The 19,743-nt window shown below is 43.7% G+C and overlaps 1 protein-coding gene and 1 pseudogene across 1 annotated transcript in view; one reads left to right on the forward strand and one right to left on the reverse strand.

The window, feature by feature from the left end:
- Positions 1 to 15,023, reverse strand: part of NSG2 (neuronal vesicle trafficking associated 2) — a 56,680-nt gene extending 41,657 nt beyond the window's left edge. The window contains exon 1 of the mRNA XM_060092515.1: positions 14,895 to 15,023. Within this exon, the coding sequence (XP_059948498.1) occupies positions 14,895 to 15,023 (129 nt within the window). The remainder of the gene's footprint in view (positions 1 to 14,894) is intronic.
- Positions 15,024 to 18,402: 3,379 nt separating this feature from the next.
- On the forward strand, positions 18,403 to 18,973 carry LOC132485909 (large ribosomal subunit protein uL11-like; annotated as a pseudogene).
- The last annotated feature ends 770 nt before the right edge of the window (positions 18,974 to 19,743 follow it).

The following is a 19,743-nucleotide window of genomic DNA, read 5'->3' on the forward strand; positions in this document are numbered from 1 at the left end:
TCTGTGTCTTAGTTTTCTCATCTATTAAATGGGAAAATAACCATCACTACCTGTTTGGGTTGTTAGGAGGCTTAAATGAGTTAATATAAGTTAAGCACTCAGACTGTTCATTCAATAACAATGTTTTTTTGAACACTGACTCTGAGTGCTGCCAAATGTTCTTCCAATAGATGTCTGAGGCAGATATGGAATCGGGCCTCACTTGCACCTGTCAGCCTGCAGGTCCTCCCTATCCAGCCCTTTGAGAGCAAGGCAAGGATTTCTCAAGAAAAATACTGTTCAAGCATGGTCTGAAAAAAAAGGTTTCAAGGGTGAATAGAAGTTTGCTGGGTGAACAAGACAAGATACTTTATGCAAAGTGCACCACATGGTGAAATAAACAAAAGTGTAAAATAGCATGTAATCTACACATTTGGCTGTTTTGGTGTCATGTGAACTTCAATGTGTTAGTGAGAGTTAAGAGCTAATACAAATGTAAGAGTAAATGCCAAGGCATGGTTCACAGGCTAAGTGTTTCTATTAGAAACTCACAACGTTCTGGGAAGGGCCAAATGAAATGATGTATGTGCAGGTGTTTTGTGAACTTAAGATATATTCTACAAATTGTAATGATTAAAAATATTTGGAATATCACTAGATCAACTGACAGGCTATGAAGTATATTGAAAATTTAGGTGTCTGATCATTTCTCTGAATCCACATTTTTAGAAATATTCACAAACTGGGAATTATAGTTTCTTCTCCCAATCACCCATGTTGTGTGTGTGTATATATCTAATGTCTGTATGTATATATAAAAATATATTATAATACATCTCAACGTCTATTTCTAAGATAGTGAATTTCCTGGTCAGTGTGCCATGTGACCTATAAGTCTTAGGGCAATAACTGCTTTTGCCTTTTATGATAGACAGCATTCTAAGATGGTCTCCAAGCTTCCCACCCCTGTGTACATGCACTGTATAATCTCCTCCCTCAAGAGTGAGGACAGGACCTGTGAATATGATGGCATAGTCACTCCCATGAGTATGCTATGCAAACTCGGTCACAGCAGACTGGAGAGAGATTCTCCTGCTGGCCTTGAAGAAGTAAGTCAACATGTTGTGAGAGGGCCATGCAGCTAGTACCTGAGGGTGGACTCTAGGAGTTGAAAATGACCCCAATCAACAGCCAGGTCACTCAAGAAAATGGGGACTTCAGTCCTACCACCACAAGTAACTGAATTCTGCCAACAACCTGAATGAGCTTGGAAAAGGACCCCAAGAACCAGATGAGAAGGCAGCCTAGCTGACAGCTTGATTTCAGACCCATGAGACCCCTGAGCACAGAACCCGTCTAAACTGTGCCTGAACTTCTGACCTATACAAACTGTGAGATAATAAACTTGTGCTGTTTTGAGCCACTAAAGCTTTGATAATTTGTTACATAGCAACAGAAAACTAATATGCCTTCCCACATTGCCAAGCCCATCTTAACCATCTCTTAGCTTGAGTCCTTCATTTCTAGATCCTTAGCCATCAGACTGGTCTCAAACATAACACATCAAGTGTTAAGAAGCATTTAGCTTCTTAGTTCTTAGCTTCTTCTTAAGCTTCTTAGTCTTTCCCTCTGCCCCTTTATTTTTATAAACATCTTTCCCAAAACTTCTCAAAAAGCCCTAAACCATTTATATCATTCCATGTAAATTTTCAAGACCTCATGCAGAGGCCAACATGTTGAGATAGGAGACAAAACTAAACAAATAGTACTATTGGAATGAGACAATGAATAACCATTACAGCCAATATCATTATAATTGTCATAATAAATATTTTGTGGTTGCTTCTCTAACATCCATTTCCTTCTTCAATCAAACCCACCCCTGCCGCCTGATATTGCTTTCAAGAACTCACTCCTGTCCCATGTGGCAGCCCTGTGGTTTGGTGGAACTGATGCCTTTCTTGATGGCAAGGATGGACCCTAATTAGGTTAAACCAATCAGAGCCTATTATTCTATTGATCACAAAATTTGATTGGCTCAGAGATGGGCATATTACCTAAATTGAATCAAAGAGATATGAGGCAATACAGACTGGGAACTTGGCGGAAGACACCTCCTTGCTCTTTATGAGTGTTCCCTAAAGAACATGTTCTTCCCCTGGATGGTGTGGTGAGGATTTATTTCTGAAACAGCTGAAGCAATTGTTGCTACTATGGGGAGGAGCCAAGATGAGGTCAAAGGCAGCATACAAAAGAGGGCAGAGCCAAGAGGACCCCGGAGAAGAGAAGATGAGCCCTGATGACACCCTGCCCTCTGGATCACACCTTGCCTGAAACCAGACACATGCTGTACCCTGCAGTCATGGGGGCGGGGAGGGGAGCAAATATATACTCTTTGAACCTTAATCCAATTTAGGTTGTGTTTTCTAGTACTTGAGGTGAAAAGCTTTCTATCTGATAGAAATGTGTTCCAAGAAAAAATGAATTGAAAATCTATTCGAATTTAGTAAGATGGTCAAGTACTAAATAAGTATAACAAAACCAATAGATTTTCTTGGCACCAGCAAAAAATCACCTCAAAATATTATGAATCCGGGCCTCCCTGGTGGCGCAAGTGGTTGAGAGTCCGCCTGCCGATGCAGGGGATACGGGTTCGTGCCCCGGTCTGGGAGGATCCCTTATGCCGCGGAGCGGCTGGGCCCTTGAGCCATGGCCGCTGAGCCTGCGCGTCCGGAGCCTGCGCGTCCGGAGCCTGTGCTCCACAACGGGGGAGGCCACAACAGTGAGAGGCCCGCATACCGCAAAAAAAAAAAAAAAAATTATGAATCCACCAAAAGATACACACAACAATGTTCATAGCCACTTGTTTCATAATAGCACAGAACTGAGAATAACCCAAATGTCTATTAACAGGAGAATGGATAAATTGTGGTTTATTCATAAGATGGAATGTTACACAGCAATGCTACATAGACATGGGTGACTCTCACAGACTTTATATTGAACTAAAGAAATCTGATGCAAAAAAAAGTATTTTTTATGTCCCGTGTGATTTCATTTATATCAAGTTCAATATATAAAAAGTAATGTACATATTATCTGAATAAATATATATATTTAATATACCATTTACCATTTGCAGGAGTGATGTTGAGTTTAAGCAGAGTTGGGGTCATAGCCCTCCTTCAAATCCATATACTACTTTGCCCTGAACCCCTATGAGATGTTGCTTATGCCCTGAGTGAGTTTCTAATGAAAACACTTCTTTTGGCTTCAGAACACTTCTCAAACCACTGAGTTCAAACTAGGCCAACAGACAGGTTGACTGACCCTGTGTCAGTCCTCAGTCATCTGCTCCTCTCTTTAGCTATACCATATTTTCTCCAAAAGCAACCCAGGTAATATTTTACCTTTGCCCCTAAGGAAGTGTTAGCTCATTAGAACCCCTTCTCCATGACAAAAGCAGGTCTTTGCCCATTTGCCTGGAACAAATGGGCAGTCTGCTGGCCTCATCTTCTTCGACCTCTCAGTAATATTCTTTGACCACTCATTCCTCCTTAAAAGTCCTCCTCCCGGAGCCACAGTCTTCTCCCTGCTCACTGACCAGCCCTCCTCAGGCTCCTCCTCAGGTTCCTCCCGCTCTGCTTGACTTCTCACTGTTAGAATCTCTCAGGGCTAGGTCATGGGCATGCTTCCTTCCTACAAGTCCCTTCTGAGTGTTCTTACTCCCATCATTTCCAAGTCCATCTTTATTCTCATAACTCTCAAATTTACATCTCCAATTCAGACCCCACCCAGCACTCAGATTACCCTACTGGACATTTGCCCTTGGATAGACACACATAAATTTACCACATCCACAGCAAAGCACTTGGGTTCCCTGACCCACCTTCCCCAACCATCTTGCCCTCAACATTCTCTTCCCCGTGTAATCGCCAGCTAAGAAAATAGCAGCATGATATGTCATTGTTTATGTCAAGTCATATACAGGAATCTCTCATAATCCATCCCTTCCCTTCAGTCTCCAAATCCACTCCAATCACCAGTTCCTGCTTCCTCAAAAATTTCTCTCAAATAAACCCATTTGTCCAGTTACACTGCCAACACCCTAATCCACAGCATCATCCTCTCTCCACGAACTTTTGCTCTGACAGCTTCCTTGTTTCCATCCTTGCCTCCCCAAACCTAAACAAAAAGAGATTTCTAGACCAAGAGAGCATCATAAACCAGCAAACATTCAGAAGACATCCAGGAGGCTGGACCTGGGAAAACCACAAAGACATAGTTTTGAGTGGCCAGGGAACAGAGCAGGTGAAGTGAGCGATAAACAGAGGCTGTGAATGCCATGCCTAGCATCTTGAAGACGAACTTGAGAATAGTGAGGAACTGAGGAAGGATTATAAACAAGAGAATGGCTCTCCAGGTGTGCATTACAGGTAGAGGAGAAGCCTCTGGCACAGTGAAGATACACTGGAGAGATGTAGAGAGCAGGGAAAACCAGCCCTACAGTTACTGGAATCAACCAGGTATTGGGCATGTCATGAAGTGTGGTGTGCTGCTCCCATGGACTGGAGCCAGAAACAATTCCCTTCTATAAAAAGAGATATAGTGGGCTTCCCTGGTGGCGCAGTGGTTGAGAGTCCGCCTGCCGATGCAGGGGACACGGGTTCATGTCCCGGTCCGGGAAGATCCCACATGCCGCGGAGCGACTGGGCCCGTGGGCCATGGCTGCTGAGCCTGCGCGTCCAAAGCCTGTGCTCCACAACGGGAGAGGCCACAACAGTGAGAGGCCCGCGTACAGCAAAAAAAAAAAAAAGAGAGAGAGATAGTAACAGTCACTTTTTTTAGTACTATGAAGGGGAAAGCATAAGAAATGTTAGCCAATCATTATGAATTGTACCTTGGAGGAATCAGCTTGCATACGCAAAGAAAGAGACAGAAGAGAAAATAAATTTGCAAAGAAAGACTCTATTTTCTGCAGTTGAAAAAAAAAATGGAGCAAAACAGAGCCCTGAGCTCCTTGATTAATAACAGAAATGGGAGGAAAAAGTGGAGAGAGGGGAGGAAAAAAGTTTTTCTACTCTTGTTATTATTAAAAGTGGGGTTTTATAGACACTTGGGAGAATGAAACTCCAGGTTTTCAAATATCATTGTGGATATGGGCAAAGAAATACATTTGTTTTCTTTTCATATCAATACATCAGTCCCCATTGTTCGGTCAGCAGCTGATATGAAGAACATAATTTAACATAATTGGCATTGTGAAAATGGGATAAATTATTCATCTGAAAGGACCCCTCATCTGGATATATTCCCCCTTTGCTGGCAAGGCCAGATAATACATGGTGGTTCAGATGGTGCAAAGTACAGATCATAAAAATTTAAAATACTACTTCCCAGAATTATCAATAATGAAGAGGTTCCCACATGGAGAGGCCCCAGGATTGGCAGGAACAATAAATAAAAGTGCAGAAGTGCTGACAAGGAGCATGATTGTATTTTTATGAGCTGGACTTGCACAGGCCAAAAATAGACCTAAGCTGTATCCTTTGGCTCATTCCTGCAGCAAACAGAGAAGTTTGGAGCAGTACAATGAAAGGCTAGCCCCTGAGCACCTCTTGTGCACCAGACACTGACCTACAGGTCCTACTGATGTGTCCTCAGTTAGTTCACAAAACCCCCCTCTCCGATCCTCACATCTCTCCTTTAAGATCATTATTATTCCCATTTTTCAGATGAGGAAATTTAGCCTCAGAGACTTCAGTCACTTACCTGTGATCAAATGACTGGTAAGTGGTTGAGCTGGTATCCAAACTCAAGAACATGTTGCTCTTTTCTACCATTTTTTTAAGGTACCAACTATGTGCCTGGCACTGTACCAAAAGCTTTACATCCTATATCTCAGTAAATCCTCTCAATCACTCTGAGGTAGGACTGATTATTCCCATTTTATAGGAACCTGAGTCTCAGGGAGCAGAAATGACTTCACAACCTCACATAACCACTAAGAGGCAGAGTCAAGGCTTGAACCTGAGCCTCTGGCTCAGATCAAGGGCCACTAGTAAGGTCATCATTCAAAACTCGTAACAATCAAACTCTGATCCTATGGCACCTGATGCTCCATAAATGCTATTAACTGAATGAACAAATGAATGAATCCTTCATCTAAAGAGACAAGGTGAAGTCACCCCAATGGGGCCTGAGTACATAGTTGGGAACCTTCTCCCATTTACTGCCTCACTCCTCAACCCACACTCCATCTCTTTGGGTTGGAGTCTTTCCCTGGACCCTTGAAGTTTGGTAGTGGGCCCAGAACACAAGGTAAAATGTCAGTGCTCAGAGTACATTAGTGGCAGTGTTGTCCAATCCCACCCATTCACCGATGGGGACATGGAAGCCCAGAAAGGGGGAGGGATTTGCTGGAGGTCACATAACAAGGCAGTGTCAGAAGTAGGACTCTAGTATGGACATGCTGAGTCCCAGTCCAGGGCTCTTTCTGTGGAACTGAGTCTCTTTTACTTGCTGGGCCTTTGATTTCTCAGGGCAGAATGGAAGGCTGGCCAGTATGGCCTCAAATGGATGGGCTAGCCCAATAAGTCTATGACTCTCCAACTCTCAGGCAAGACATAGAATTGGGCAAGGTGAGCGACTCTTCATTGGCTCCTACAGGGACGGCCAGCTCCTGCTCTGAGCAGAGGCTAGCTGCCTGGGCCAGAGTCACTACAGCAAGGCCAGCCCACAGCTCTGCCACCCAGGCCTGTCCCCTATAGGGCAAGGCCCAGCCCACCTCTCTGCTCAAGCCTTCCTACAGCCTGGGGCCAGACCCGTGCACTTCAGGAAGGACAATCCTGATTCTGGGACTGAACTGATGATGATGGTTGTTGGTTTATCCAACAACCTTGCATTAAGCAGTTACTCTCTGCCGGGCACTGTGATAAACATTCAACATGCATTTTCTCATTTTACCCTTTAAACAATTCTTAGAGGAAGATATTCCTGTCCTCGTTTTAACAACGAGAAAACAGAGAGACATAGTGGTTAGTAAACTGGCCCAGGGTCACACAGCGAGTAGGTGGTGGAATTAGGATTCAAATTCAAACTGCATTGCTATAATGCATGTGCATCTATACAGGCCTCCCTCTACATGCAGGGGCACTAGCTTGTTCCACAGTGGTCTCTCCGTGTGTGAACGTGAGCAAGTAAGTAAGTCACTTCAGCTCTCTGAGACTGTTTCACCATCTGTGAGATGGAGGTGATTTTTTAAAAATAGAAAATTTGATATATGCTCATGGTAAAAAAAATGCATGAAAATTGTAGAATAAAGTTTTCAAATGGACCCCAACCACTCCATCCATACTCTAACCATCTAATGGTTTCTTGTGTGTCTTTTCAAGACTATTTTACGAATTATAAGAATGAAATATACACACGTTTCCACAAATGGGATCACTCTATACCACACTCTTTAAAGTTGTTTTAACAGATCAATGTGTCTGTTGCTTTTTCCAAATTAGCGCAAACACAAGCAAATCTGTCCCATCCTCATAACAATTGCTTACTCTTCCACATCCATGCACCAGGGTTTATCCAACCACTCCAATCTCATGGAACATTCCAATTGTTCTTTATATGTGTATATATATATATATATATATATATATATATATATATATATATATATATATATATATATATATATATATATATATATGCCTTTGCATACTTGAAAAATATACCCATAGAATAAATTCCTGCCAGTAGCAAGCATACCAGTTAAATAGGATATACAGTTTAAATTTATAAACAATATCCAAATACCCTCTAAAAACCATTGCATCCAATTTTAAAACCAACCGGAGTACAATGAGAAGATCTGCTTTCCCCCAGTGTTAGCAACACTAGGCACTATTACATTTTTTTTTTGCCAATCAGAAAGGTAAAAATTTATGTTTCATTAAAATTATATTTTCAAATTATAAATAATTTTTAATCTGCTTATGGGTCATTTTTTGTCTATTTGCTGGAATCACCTAGTCAGAGCCTTTGCCCTATTTAGGGTGATTTATAATCTTGTGAGTCTCTGAAGAGAAGAACAAGGGGGCTCAATGAGCCTGGAATCGGCAGAGGTGTGCATTCTCTGCTCCCCAGGGAAAGGCTGACAGTTCTCTGATCCTGTGTATCAGGGAGAAAAAGAAACCCTCTAGTGAAGCCATGGGGAGAGAAAGAAACCCTCTAGTGAAGCCATGAGAATGACCAAGAAGGCATGGAAGATTCAGTGACAGGAGAAGCATCTCCTTTGCCCAACATCTTTCCAGATCCGTCCCATCGGACCCCTGCATCCCCGCTGTTGAAACCCCATCCTTCTCAGCATGTCTCACATTTACAGTCATCCTCCAAAAATGTCACCTTCAGGAGACATATTCCGAATATCCAGTGAAAGAAAGGAAACTCTATCAATGAGCACCATCTTTGTGCCATTAGACAATTTTCACTTTTTTTTTTCCTCACAGTAACCCGGTTAGGTAGCTATTATGTTCATTTTACAGAAGAAAAAAAAAAAAGCCCAGAGATGCCAAGTAACTTGCCTAAAGCCACACAGCACATAATTAGTTTAGCTGAGAGTTGAATCCAAGTCGCTAAGACAACCAAGCGCATGCAGTCTACCACACAAAGTGAAGGGTGTTAAACATCAATAATTGATCTTTTAATGTCTGCGTTCCTTTCCTCCCACAAGCAGGTGAGCCAACGTCCTCTAGGATGTGTAAAGACTTAGTAACCAGTAGAAAGGAAAGGTACCTTTGTCTAGAGCCTGGCAGCTGGCCTGATGAATACACAGTTCATCTGGGGCTTTGCCAAGGTAGGGTTGTGCCGGTCTGTGGCTTGCTTTCCGCAGACCAGCCATCCCTTAGCTGGCATTTCCCAGCACTCTTGGGTGCAGATCTTGGCTGCACTGTTTTCTTTTGGTGTGTCCTAGGACAGCATTCCCCTTCTCTGAGCCTGTTTTGCATGGTTACTCACAGAGGAGTTGTGGGGACATCTGGGTTATCGTGGTCACTTAGATAAACCAAAGGCACGTCCTGGAATTTGGTATCTACAGACTGATGTTCCAGCTTCTCAAGAGCTTGCTCCCATGGCCTAGAGAGAGCCACCAGACTGCCTAGATTCAAATGGAAAAATTAAGCCCAGCCTTACCCTAGGCAAGGGGCAGGTGGTCTCATTCAGCCACCATTTCCTGCTGCTCACCATAGGCCAGGACTAAGGCTACAAAGATGAGACAGAGCCAGGACCCTCAGGCCTAGTAGGAAAAGCTCCTCAGTGCTGACCCAGCACCAAGTCTCCATCAATCCATCCACCGCCCCATTTCTGCTGCCACCGTCCTAGTACCCACCACCACCATCCCCTTCATGAGCACAGCAGTAACCCTCTAGCTGATCTCCTACCCCCCACTCTTTTCTTCCACCATACATGGCCAGGGCTGGGGGGTTGGTGGTACTGCAGGAAACCAGGTAGCCTCTGTTTGGGGGACTTTTCTCTGGTGCTGCCTCATTTGGAAGCTGGATTGGAGAAAAGAGGAAGAAGAGACCAGGAGACAAGCATGAGTCCCTTGGCCCTAGGGTGGCCCACTGCAGCCGGAGGAATCTTCCTAAAAGAGAAATCTGATCCTGTTACTCTCCTCTTTAAGCCAGCCTCTTCAGAAAAATGCACGGGGCCCCTCATGAACTGGTGCCCACCCCACGTCATCTCCCAAGTCTCTCCCCCTCCCTCAGCTGACCCAGCCAAACCGACCTCCGGACTGTTCCTCCCATTCCCTCAGTGCCTGTCCACATGCTGGTCCCTCTGCCTCCTACTGCCCTTACCAACCCATCCTCCATCTCTCAGTCAGGGCTCCTTCCTCAGAAGGACCTCCCCTGACCATCCTGCCATCATTATTTATTTATTTATTTATTTATTTATTTATTTTTTGTGGTACGCGGGCCTCTCACTGTTGTGGCCTCTCCCGTTGTGGAGCACAGGCTCCGGACGCGCAGGCTCAGCGGCCATGGCTCACGGGCCCAGCCGCTCCGCGGCATGTTGGATCTTCCGGACTGGGACATGAACCCGTGTCCCCTGCATCGGCAGGTGGACTCTCAACCACTGCGCCACCAGGGAGGCCCCATCATAATTTAATCCTCTTAAGTCTTATCGTCTCTTAACAATACAGCACCTTATTCTTTCCTTAATAGCCCTTCTTGCAGTTTGCATCTCTGTATTTCTATTTGTGTGCTGGCTTGTTTGAAGTCCCTCTGCCCCACTGAACAGGAAGCTCCATGAAAGCAACGGCCATGCCTGACTTTTCATGGCTGTATATACATAGCCTGGCCTGGCACATAGAAGGTGCCCAATAGACATGCTGGATGAGAGAGTGAGTACCTTCCAGTGTAATAAGTATAACCTTAGCTATAATTGTGGGTGGTTAGGGAAGGTATCCAGGAGAGCTGCTCTCTGAACTGCGCTTAGGAAGATGAGCACTGGCTTATCAGACAGGCAAAGAGGCAAGAAGAGCATTTTGGACAGAAAGAATGGCGTGGGCAAAGAGGAGGGAGCAAGAAATACCCTAGAGAGTGTAGAAAGTTCCAGGGCGGGGTTTCTCAACCTCAGCACTGTTGACATTTTGAGCAGGGCAATTCTTTTTTGGGGGGGTAGGGGGTGGAATTTTGTGCATTGTAGGATATTTAGCAGTATTCCTGGCCCAAAACATCCCTCCTCCTATTGTCACAACCAAAAATGTCTCCAGACATGGTCAAATGTCTCTCTGGGGGGAAAAGACACCCCCGGTTGAAAACCATGGCTCTAGGTAGTTCTGACCTGCTGGTGTTCAAGGTACAAAGGGAGGAGTGATAGGAATGGAAGCCAGTGGGGCAGATAATGGAGGACCTGGAGCGCCAAGGTCAGGATGTGAGGACTGTACCCTGTGCGGGTGACTGGAAAGGCTTTCCATGGGAGAAGGACTGGTCACAACTCCAGAGGCACTACTGCAGGCCCGCTGTGGAGGATTGATTAGCGTGATAGAAGAGGTGGGGAAACAACCACGAGGCCAGTCAATCTCGTCTCCTAATGCAAGCACAGTCCCGCTAGCACTGGGTAGGGAAGGAGCCCTGGAGGCCATGACATTCTCTCTGCAGGATCGCCCCAGGCCCCACCTGCATGTCCAGGAGAGCTCAAGAAGAAGCCATGGCCATAGATGAGGGAATGCAGAGTTTGAGGAAGCACTGCCTGGGGATGGGAGGCTTCTCATTATCGAAGGTAGCATGGTGCAGAGGGGAAAGCTGTGGTGTCAGGTGCACCGGGGTTCCAACCCCAGCTCTTCCACTCTCTCTGTGAAGCTTGGACAAGTCACTCCATTGATCTGAGCCTCAGTTTCCCAACCAGTGAAATGGGTGCACTAACACCCACCTCACAGGGCTGTTGGGAAGATTAACTGAAACGACAGCTATGAATGCCCTGCATGGCCCATTCCTAGCCCAGAGCAAGGGTTTCAGACATGCTCATCCTCACCACTTAGCCTCAAAAGCTTTTCCCCAGAAACTTGCATTCCATACTAAAGAGTATTTAGTGAACAAGATAATTGTCAGTATTACACACCAAGCACACTCTGTATTGTACATTTTCAAGAGGAAAACCCATGATGTAACATTGGGGTTAAATATACTTCCTTCTGATAACCTTTTTAGCTTCAAACCCTCACCATCTGGCTGGACATAATGAGAGAGCTGACAACTGTGTCAGAACTCACCTTGCCTTCTCTACAGCCCCGTGAGGTTGAGTCCCCCCTCTACCCATGAGGAGGCTGAGGCTGAGCCAGTTAGAGAACCTCACTCAAGTCCTCAGCCAAGGTAGGCTCATAAAAGTTAGAGCAGTGAACCCCCCAAGGGAGGGGCTTCCGAGTCTGTGCTGGTAAACACAACACTGCTCTCAGCATTTGGCTTCTTGAGTGGAATTTACTGTTAACACATCTGTTCTAATGTCAGGGGAAAAAACCTGGTTTACTCTTGTAAACATTATAAAATCTAAATCCTAGCACAGAAAACTGCTGATATAATTTCCCACTCAGAGAAGAGAAGACAGAGGTCTAAGGGAAGAGAAACAACTCACAGGAGTTGAGCTGAGGTTGGTGACGGAGCTCTTGCTAGAGTCCAAGTCTGGGGACTCCCAGACCAGCTGGCTCCCTATTCCTGCTGAGGTGGAAGGTTCTAGAACAGGTAGCCAATACCCAAAATCTCCAGATTTTGCCAGGAGGCTTACCAACTCTGCACTTTGGGAAGTGACTTTACCACTCCATGCCTGAGTTTTATCGTCTTTAAAAATTGGATCAGGGCTTCCCTGGTGGCGCAGTGGTTGAGGGTCCGCCTGCCGATGCAGGGGACACGGGTTCGTGCCCCTATCCCGGAGGATCCCACATGCCGCGGAGCGGCTGGGCCCGCGAGCCATGGCCGCGGAGCCTGTGTGTCCGGAGCCTGTGCTCCGCGACGGGAAAGGCCACAGCAGTGAGAGGCCCGCGTACAGCAAAAAAAAAAAAAAAAAAATTGGATCAAAGTAGCAACTCCCTTATTAGGTCCTTTAACTATTGCAAGGATGAAAGAACATTGTGTGTGTGTGTGTGTGTGTGTGTGTGTGTGTGTATGTACTTGTGATTTACAGCAGCATCTAGCATTTAAGAAGCACATGAAAATGATAATTTTTATTCTCTTATGGTTAGTTTTGTTCCAGGCACTTTATTTATAAGGCCACATCTAACTTTGCCCCAACCATTGTGAAGTAGGTGTGATCCTCCCCACTTCATAGCGGAGAACACTGAGGTCCACCTGGTACAAGGACTTTATCATGAACATCAGAGTGAGTCTGTGATGTGCCCCTGTGGCAATGTGTTCCTTTAGAGTTTTGCATCTTACAGGATACTTTGGTTTCCTTTCCATGCATGCAAGTCCACAATGTATTATCTTCAGGCTTTGGGACATCTGGACCAGATGCGCAGTGCTTATCAGGTGTGTCTCCTCTCTTAAGGAAAGAAAGAAGCCCTTGGAGGTGGGAAATGGGGTGGGGAGTAAGGGGAGACAGAGGCCATGATACCTCTGGATGACCTGCAGATGTGCGTAGAGCTAAGAGGAGAAGTGACCTCACCACAATCCCTTTTCCTTGCATACCTGTCAGGGACATACAGATCTTCGAGGCCGTAAAGGGTAAAGATTCTTCCTGAAACTTCACAAAATCTTGAGATAATATTCCCTCTGCTCCTCCTCAATTTCCATTACATCTGGGATCAAATTCCAGCATTGCCACTTACTCCTTCTGTGAATTTGTATAACTAATTTCTCTGGTCCTTCACCTTTTGCCCACAAACATGGATGTATAATCCCTGGGTAATGTGCATCTAACACAGTGGTGCTCAACTTTGGCTGCACACAGGAGTCACCTGGGAAGATTTAATTAATATTGACACCTGGATCTCACCCCCAGAGATTCTGATACAATTGCTCTGATACAGTTATCAGGATTTTCAAAAGCTCCCCGGGTGACTCTAATATTCAAGTCAAAAACTGAGAACCTCTGCTATGTAGGTAGCCAATACCCAATTAATACTGTTCCTTCACATTTCTTTAGTGCTAACTGCCTGTTCAAATTTTATTTTCAAAAGATCTTGCCAGTGTCTCAGAATGGCTCAAGGATTCTTTATTTCTGCCACCCTTATGCACATTTTCATACTGACAATCTCTGCACTTTCAAAACAGATGACTCAAGCCTTAGCCAATCAGCCAGGACGTTTATCTAGCTTTGGCTCCTCTTCTGTTCATTGGATAGAGCCAATTGGTTAAGACACACAATGCCCTCCTGTAGAAGCCGATGAGAAAATCAAACAAATGGAATGATCCATTGTTCACTCTTCAGCAAGGGAACTTCATCATTTGCCTCCAAATCTCTCTCTTATGGTATGTAAAAGCTCACATTATAAAACCCCAAGTTCTCTCAGATGGATCTTAAACAATATCCTTTCTCCCACCTATGTCCATGGGATAACTCTACCACTTTTGTATAATTGCTCACCTCCATTCTTCATGGACTACTCCCATGTCAGGAGATGTGCCATCAGCCAGTCACTCATTTCCAGCCACGCCTCCGCCAAAGACACTCTACTTCAGTCATGCTATTTCCCAAAAGCTCTCCATCCTTTGCATACGTTTGCCCTTTGCCTTAAATGCCTTTTCCTCTAATGGTCTACCTGGGAGGTTTTTACTCACCTTTAAAAGCCAAATTCAAATGTTCTCCTCTGCAGCTTACCTAATCTGTCCTCCCAGTCCCCTCTCTGCCACAACAGAGTTTAGTTTTTTCCACTCCTGTGCTCTCACAATCTTTGTAATGCTCAGGCACTGCATTTACCATGATGCTTTATATTAATTTAAGTGTTATACTGAAAAGGGATTTTGTAATGTGTCTTTTTAAAACCAACTTGCAGCATAGGAATGGGGCCTTAGGAGGTGCAAACTAAATGCCTGTTGGACTGTATCCAATTCTCTGTCCTCAAATCTGTAGCAGTCAATTTTTGAAACACCTTCCCAAAATAATCAAGACAATTTTCTCTTTCGTCATCTAGAAGCTTATTAGTAGTCATCTACTATGATGAAACTTTTAGGAGGAAAGATTATTTTCTTGCTCATGTACATATATGTGAACAAAAAAAAAGAATAAACACTTACCATAAATCTGATATAACATAAGAGATGTCATGTCTCTGGAAGGAATAACTACATTTTACAAGAAAGGGAACGTATTTGGCTGATGAGGGAATGAAAGGGTTTGGGGGAGGTGGAATTTTTTGCTGCTTTATTTCCTGGGAAGGGGGGAGCATGGGGGGCTGATGAGGAAAAGAGCACCTGCTTTACCTTTTCCGGAGCAGGTAGCTGTAAGTGATTAACCTCCAAGGGAGTGATGAGGGGGACGGTCTGGAAGCCATCCTCAACCGAAGGCGGCTTGGTTCCCTTCTCACTGGGGTTACTGTTCAGCTTCACCATCCTTACGCCTTTCTTCCCAGACCTAAGGCAAGCAGTGGGATTCTAGTTACAGTGGGAAGTGAGGCAGGAAAACAGAGGGCTGACGACCGAGAAAATAGAGCTGTCCTCAACAGTTCCACTCCAGCAGCTTCAGTGTACAGATCAGTCATCGATCTTCCGCTAGATTTCCTGACATGGTTCCCATTATCCAGTAAAACTTCTTTAATCATCCAGATATGCCACCTACCCATGGCACTTAAGAGCTTTCAAATTTAAGAAACTCAAGGAAAATCCTAGGCTCACATACAAAATATACAATCATAAAAAAATATCCAAGACACTAGAGCTAATATAATCATATAATCTCAGTGGAAAGTTTATTCTTAGTGCAAAAATAAATCTTATTATTCTGGGTCACCCTGCAGTATGATAAATTTCAGCTTACCATCTTGGTTGCTATTTTATTATGTTGTTGTTTTTTTCCATTAATCTCCCTAAAATACAATAAATACATTCAATGCCCCTATGTGTAGTGTACCCTTTTACTCAATATGTAGGTTGTACAGGAGATACAATTTCCTAAAACAAAAAAGGTTTGGCTTGAACCTGATCCTGTTATTCAGCCATGGAATGCCTCCATTTCCTCAATAGCAAAGGGCCTTTTTTTTTTTTTTTTTTTGGTTCCATGGAAAGTTAGCAATCCCCATATTGCAAGATTGCCAACTAAATAAACAAATCACATTTATTTCTTTCCAGCTCCCTTGGAAGTGAAACGGTGATCCCACCCCTGCCCCAGAAGCCCAGCACAACTGAATTTTTCTTGTCAATCCTGCTGATGGAACGTTATTAGACAAAATAGGGTTGTTGTGGGAGTGAAAGGGAAAGGGTTGGAGGACATTGGGGAGTGGTTATAGCAAAAACAAATGCCTACTTACTGTGCTGCACTCTTGGGTGGTCAGAGCAGATTCAAGCCAATTTGAAGAGGAGGACGGCCAGGAGTCCTCCCTCCTCAGCCGGAGCTTGTGGTGCTGAAAGGACAGCGCCTTGCGTGCGTCTGGAGTGAGAGCTTCTGAGAGCGAGGCGCAAGCGAGCGGGCTCCTGGCAGCTGTCTGCCTGCTTGCTTGCTCGCTCGCTCGCGCCCCCTCCTACCGGGAAACAGGCTCCCACACCATCTGTCATCTGGCACCACCTGCTGTTTCTCATGCATGGCCACAACCACAGGATGGGACAAAATGGTTTCAAAAGAGTGGGAGGGATTCTGGCCATAAAAAATAAAAAAATTAATACGCACCATATTATAAGCAATCCTTGAGCCTTTAGAAAAACTGGAGAAGGAGGTATATTCATTAGGAGAACGGACCACTCCTAAGATCTTCCAGAAAAATATTATGAAACAGAATTGTTCAGGACATGCATCATGCTCTGACCTGTGTGAGGAGAGAAGGAGAACTAATATTCATTATCTCCCATGCAGTGGGGACTTTGCCAGGCTCTTTCAGACTATTTCCCTCATTTGCAAATTGTGATTTCTAAGAGTACCTACATGATGGGGTTAGTGTGAGGTGTGAATGTGATAACTTGGGGAAAGCATCTAGCTCAGAGCAGGGTGCATGGCAAGCAGTGCATAAACATAAGCTCCTATTCTCACAATGCTACTGTCATCATGCAGGTCAGCTAAGGTCACAGAGCTGGTATAGCACCAGGAACTGGGATTTGAGCCCTGATCCAATGCTGTCAAAGTCTGTATGCAGTCCATGACATTACGGGGTTTCCAGGTTGGTGTCTGGAATCAGAGAGGGCAAAGTCCTAGTGTCAGCTCTATGAAATTCTGGCTGTGGGGATCTTAGACATTTTGCATTCACTCGCCAAGCCTCCATTTCTTTATCTCTGATAATAACACCTCCCTTGTAGACTGGTTGTGAATATGAGAAGAGATTGCACTCAAGGAAACCCCTTTTAGTTCGGGTACAGGGATCTGAATGGCTGAATTGTTTCATCCCTGGGAGTTGCTCTTACATGCCCTTCAAATCCTCCGAGGTCAAGGCTGTTTCCACTGGTTTCTCCCAGCTGTGTCCAAATCACATTCGGCCATTCATTCCCAGCTGCAGTGCTGTTTATGATGCACTTCATGAGGTCTTGGCATTAGTAATAGCATCCCCTTTCACTTTCAAAAGTATCCTGACTTACATGATAAATTATTTGGTCACCTTATTTGGTGTTCACATACTGAGCATATAGTCTCCTAGCTAAAAGGCCAGGAGAAAATATATACATTACCTGTACTGTTTAGGAATGAAAGGTGTGTGTGTGTGTGTGTGTGAAAAGAGAGAGATGTTTCTGAGACAATAGAGGCTATACTACATCAGAGCTGCGTAGGGCACTTCTGTTAATAGAGGTATGCGTATATATGAGAGGGAGGTATTCCAATAAATGTTAGTCACCCACTCCCTGCTTTTACAAAAACCTGGAGGATTTTCAGGTGTAGGCATTGACTAAGGACAACAAAATGTAGACAGCTACATGGAAACAATTGTGAACACTTGTATTTGATTCTATTATTGCTGCCTCCAAAGGAAAAGGGAAGTTCCTTCAACACCGCTTGTGATTGATTCACAAGCAGAAACTGTGCCTTTAATAACTCTAAGCCACAGGTCCTGACAGTTTAGTAAGGTCCAGGATAAGGGCCTGTCTCATGGAAATGGAAAATCCAGGCTTCCTTATATGTGAGGACAGGAGAGAGGGTGCAGAAAGAAACAGGGGGCCAGAGTGATGTGGAGAAGCCCCTTGTTGAAGAATTATATTGAGGGGTGCTAAATATAATAGACTATTATTCTCCTGTAGAGCTCTGGAAAAGATGTTTGACAACTGAAAACAAAAATTATGATATTTTCTGATGAGGTTCTCCAAGTATGTAGATGTAGATGTAATATATTAGACAACTGCAACATAATAAGTGAAGGATAAAGGGACCAATCTGGTGGTAATATATATTCCACTTGAAGTGGTAAAGTACTGAGTCCAACTAAACTGTGAAAACTTAATTATGCTATTGTAATCGCTAGTATAACCAAAAATATACTGAGATAAAGTCCAAAATGTGATATATAAATTTAAATGGAATACTAAGAAAAGTTCAAATAGCCCAAAAGAAGGCAGAAAATGGAAAACAGAGAAACAACAACAACAAAAAAGAGAGAACAAGCAGAAAACAAATAATGAAATAGTAGCCTTAAATTCAAACATATCAATAATTACATTAAGTGTAAGTGGTCTAAACAAACCAAATAAAAACAAGAGTTTGTAAAAATGAAGGAAAAGCATGAACCAAATATATGAAGTCAACAAGAAACTCACTTCAAATAAAATGATACAGGTAGGATAAAAGTACTGGCTCAGGCTTTCAGCTCAAAGGAAAACAAAGTGCAACTCTCTTCTGTCCTCCCACCTCTAGATTCATCTGACACTAGCTGCCTCTGTCATGCCACCCAAGTGTGACCCCAATGAGATCAAAGTCATGAACCTCAGGTACACCTGTGAGGAAGTCAGTACCACATCTTCCCTGGCCCCCAAGATCATCCTGCTGGATCTGTCTCCAAAAAATGTTAGTGATGACATCACCAAGACAACTGGTTACTGGAAGGGTATTAGGATTATAGAGAAACCATTCAGAACAAACAGGCCCAGACTGAAGTAGTACATTCTGCCTCTGCTCTGACCACTAAAGTCCTCAAGGAACAACCCGGAGACAGAAAGAAGCAGACAAACAGTAAGCACAGTGAAAATATCACTTTTGATGAGATTGTCAACATTGCTTGAGAGATGCAGCACTGATCTTTAGCTAGAGAACTCTCTAGAAACATTAAAGAGGTGCTGGGGACTGACTAGTCGGTGAGCTGTGATTTGATGGCCTTCATCCTCATGGCATCATAGATGACATCAACAATGGTACAGTAGAATTCCCAGCTAGTTAAAAACTACAAAGGAAAATATTTCACTAAAGGATTATTTGACAACAACAAAAAAAGGTAATGAGATGGAAGAAGACACATCATGATAATGCTAAACAAAAGAAAGCTGGAGTAACTATATTATTATCAGACAAAGTAGACTTCAGAGCAAAGAAAATTACCAGAGATAAAGAGGGACATTACATGGGCTGAAAGGGTCAACTGACTAAGAAGACATAACAATCCTAAATGTGTATGAACTTAATAACAAAGCTTCAAAATACATGAAGCAAAAATTGACAGAACTGAAAGGAGAAATGGACAAGTTCACAATTGTAGTTGAAGACTCAAACACTCCTATCTCCTTAATTGAAAAAACAAATTAAAAAATCAGCAAGGCTATAGAACAGAGTTTCTCAACTTCAGAACTATTAACATCTTGGACTGAATAATTATTTCTTGTGGGGGACATGGGCTGTTCTGTGGACTGTAAGATGTTTAGCAGCATTCCTGGTCTCTACTACTAGGTGTCAGCAGCATCTTCCCCCAAGTTGTGGCAATCAAAAATATCTCTGGACATTGACAAATGTCCCCTGAGAAAGAAGGGCAAAACCACTACCAGTTGAAAACCACTGTTATAGAAGAACTGAACAACATCATCAACCAACTGGATCTAATTGACATGTATAGAAAATTCTACCCAACTACAGAAGAATATGTATTATTTTTAATTGAACTTGGAACACTTACTAGGATAGACTATATCCTGATTTACCAAGATATACTATATCCTG

Source organism: Mesoplodon densirostris, chromosome 3 (assembly GCF_025265405.1).
Source record: "Mesoplodon densirostris isolate mMesDen1 chromosome 3, mMesDen1 primary haplotype, whole genome shotgun sequence".
NCBI lineage: Eukaryota > Metazoa > Chordata > Mammalia > Artiodactyla > Ziphiidae > Mesoplodon > Mesoplodon densirostris.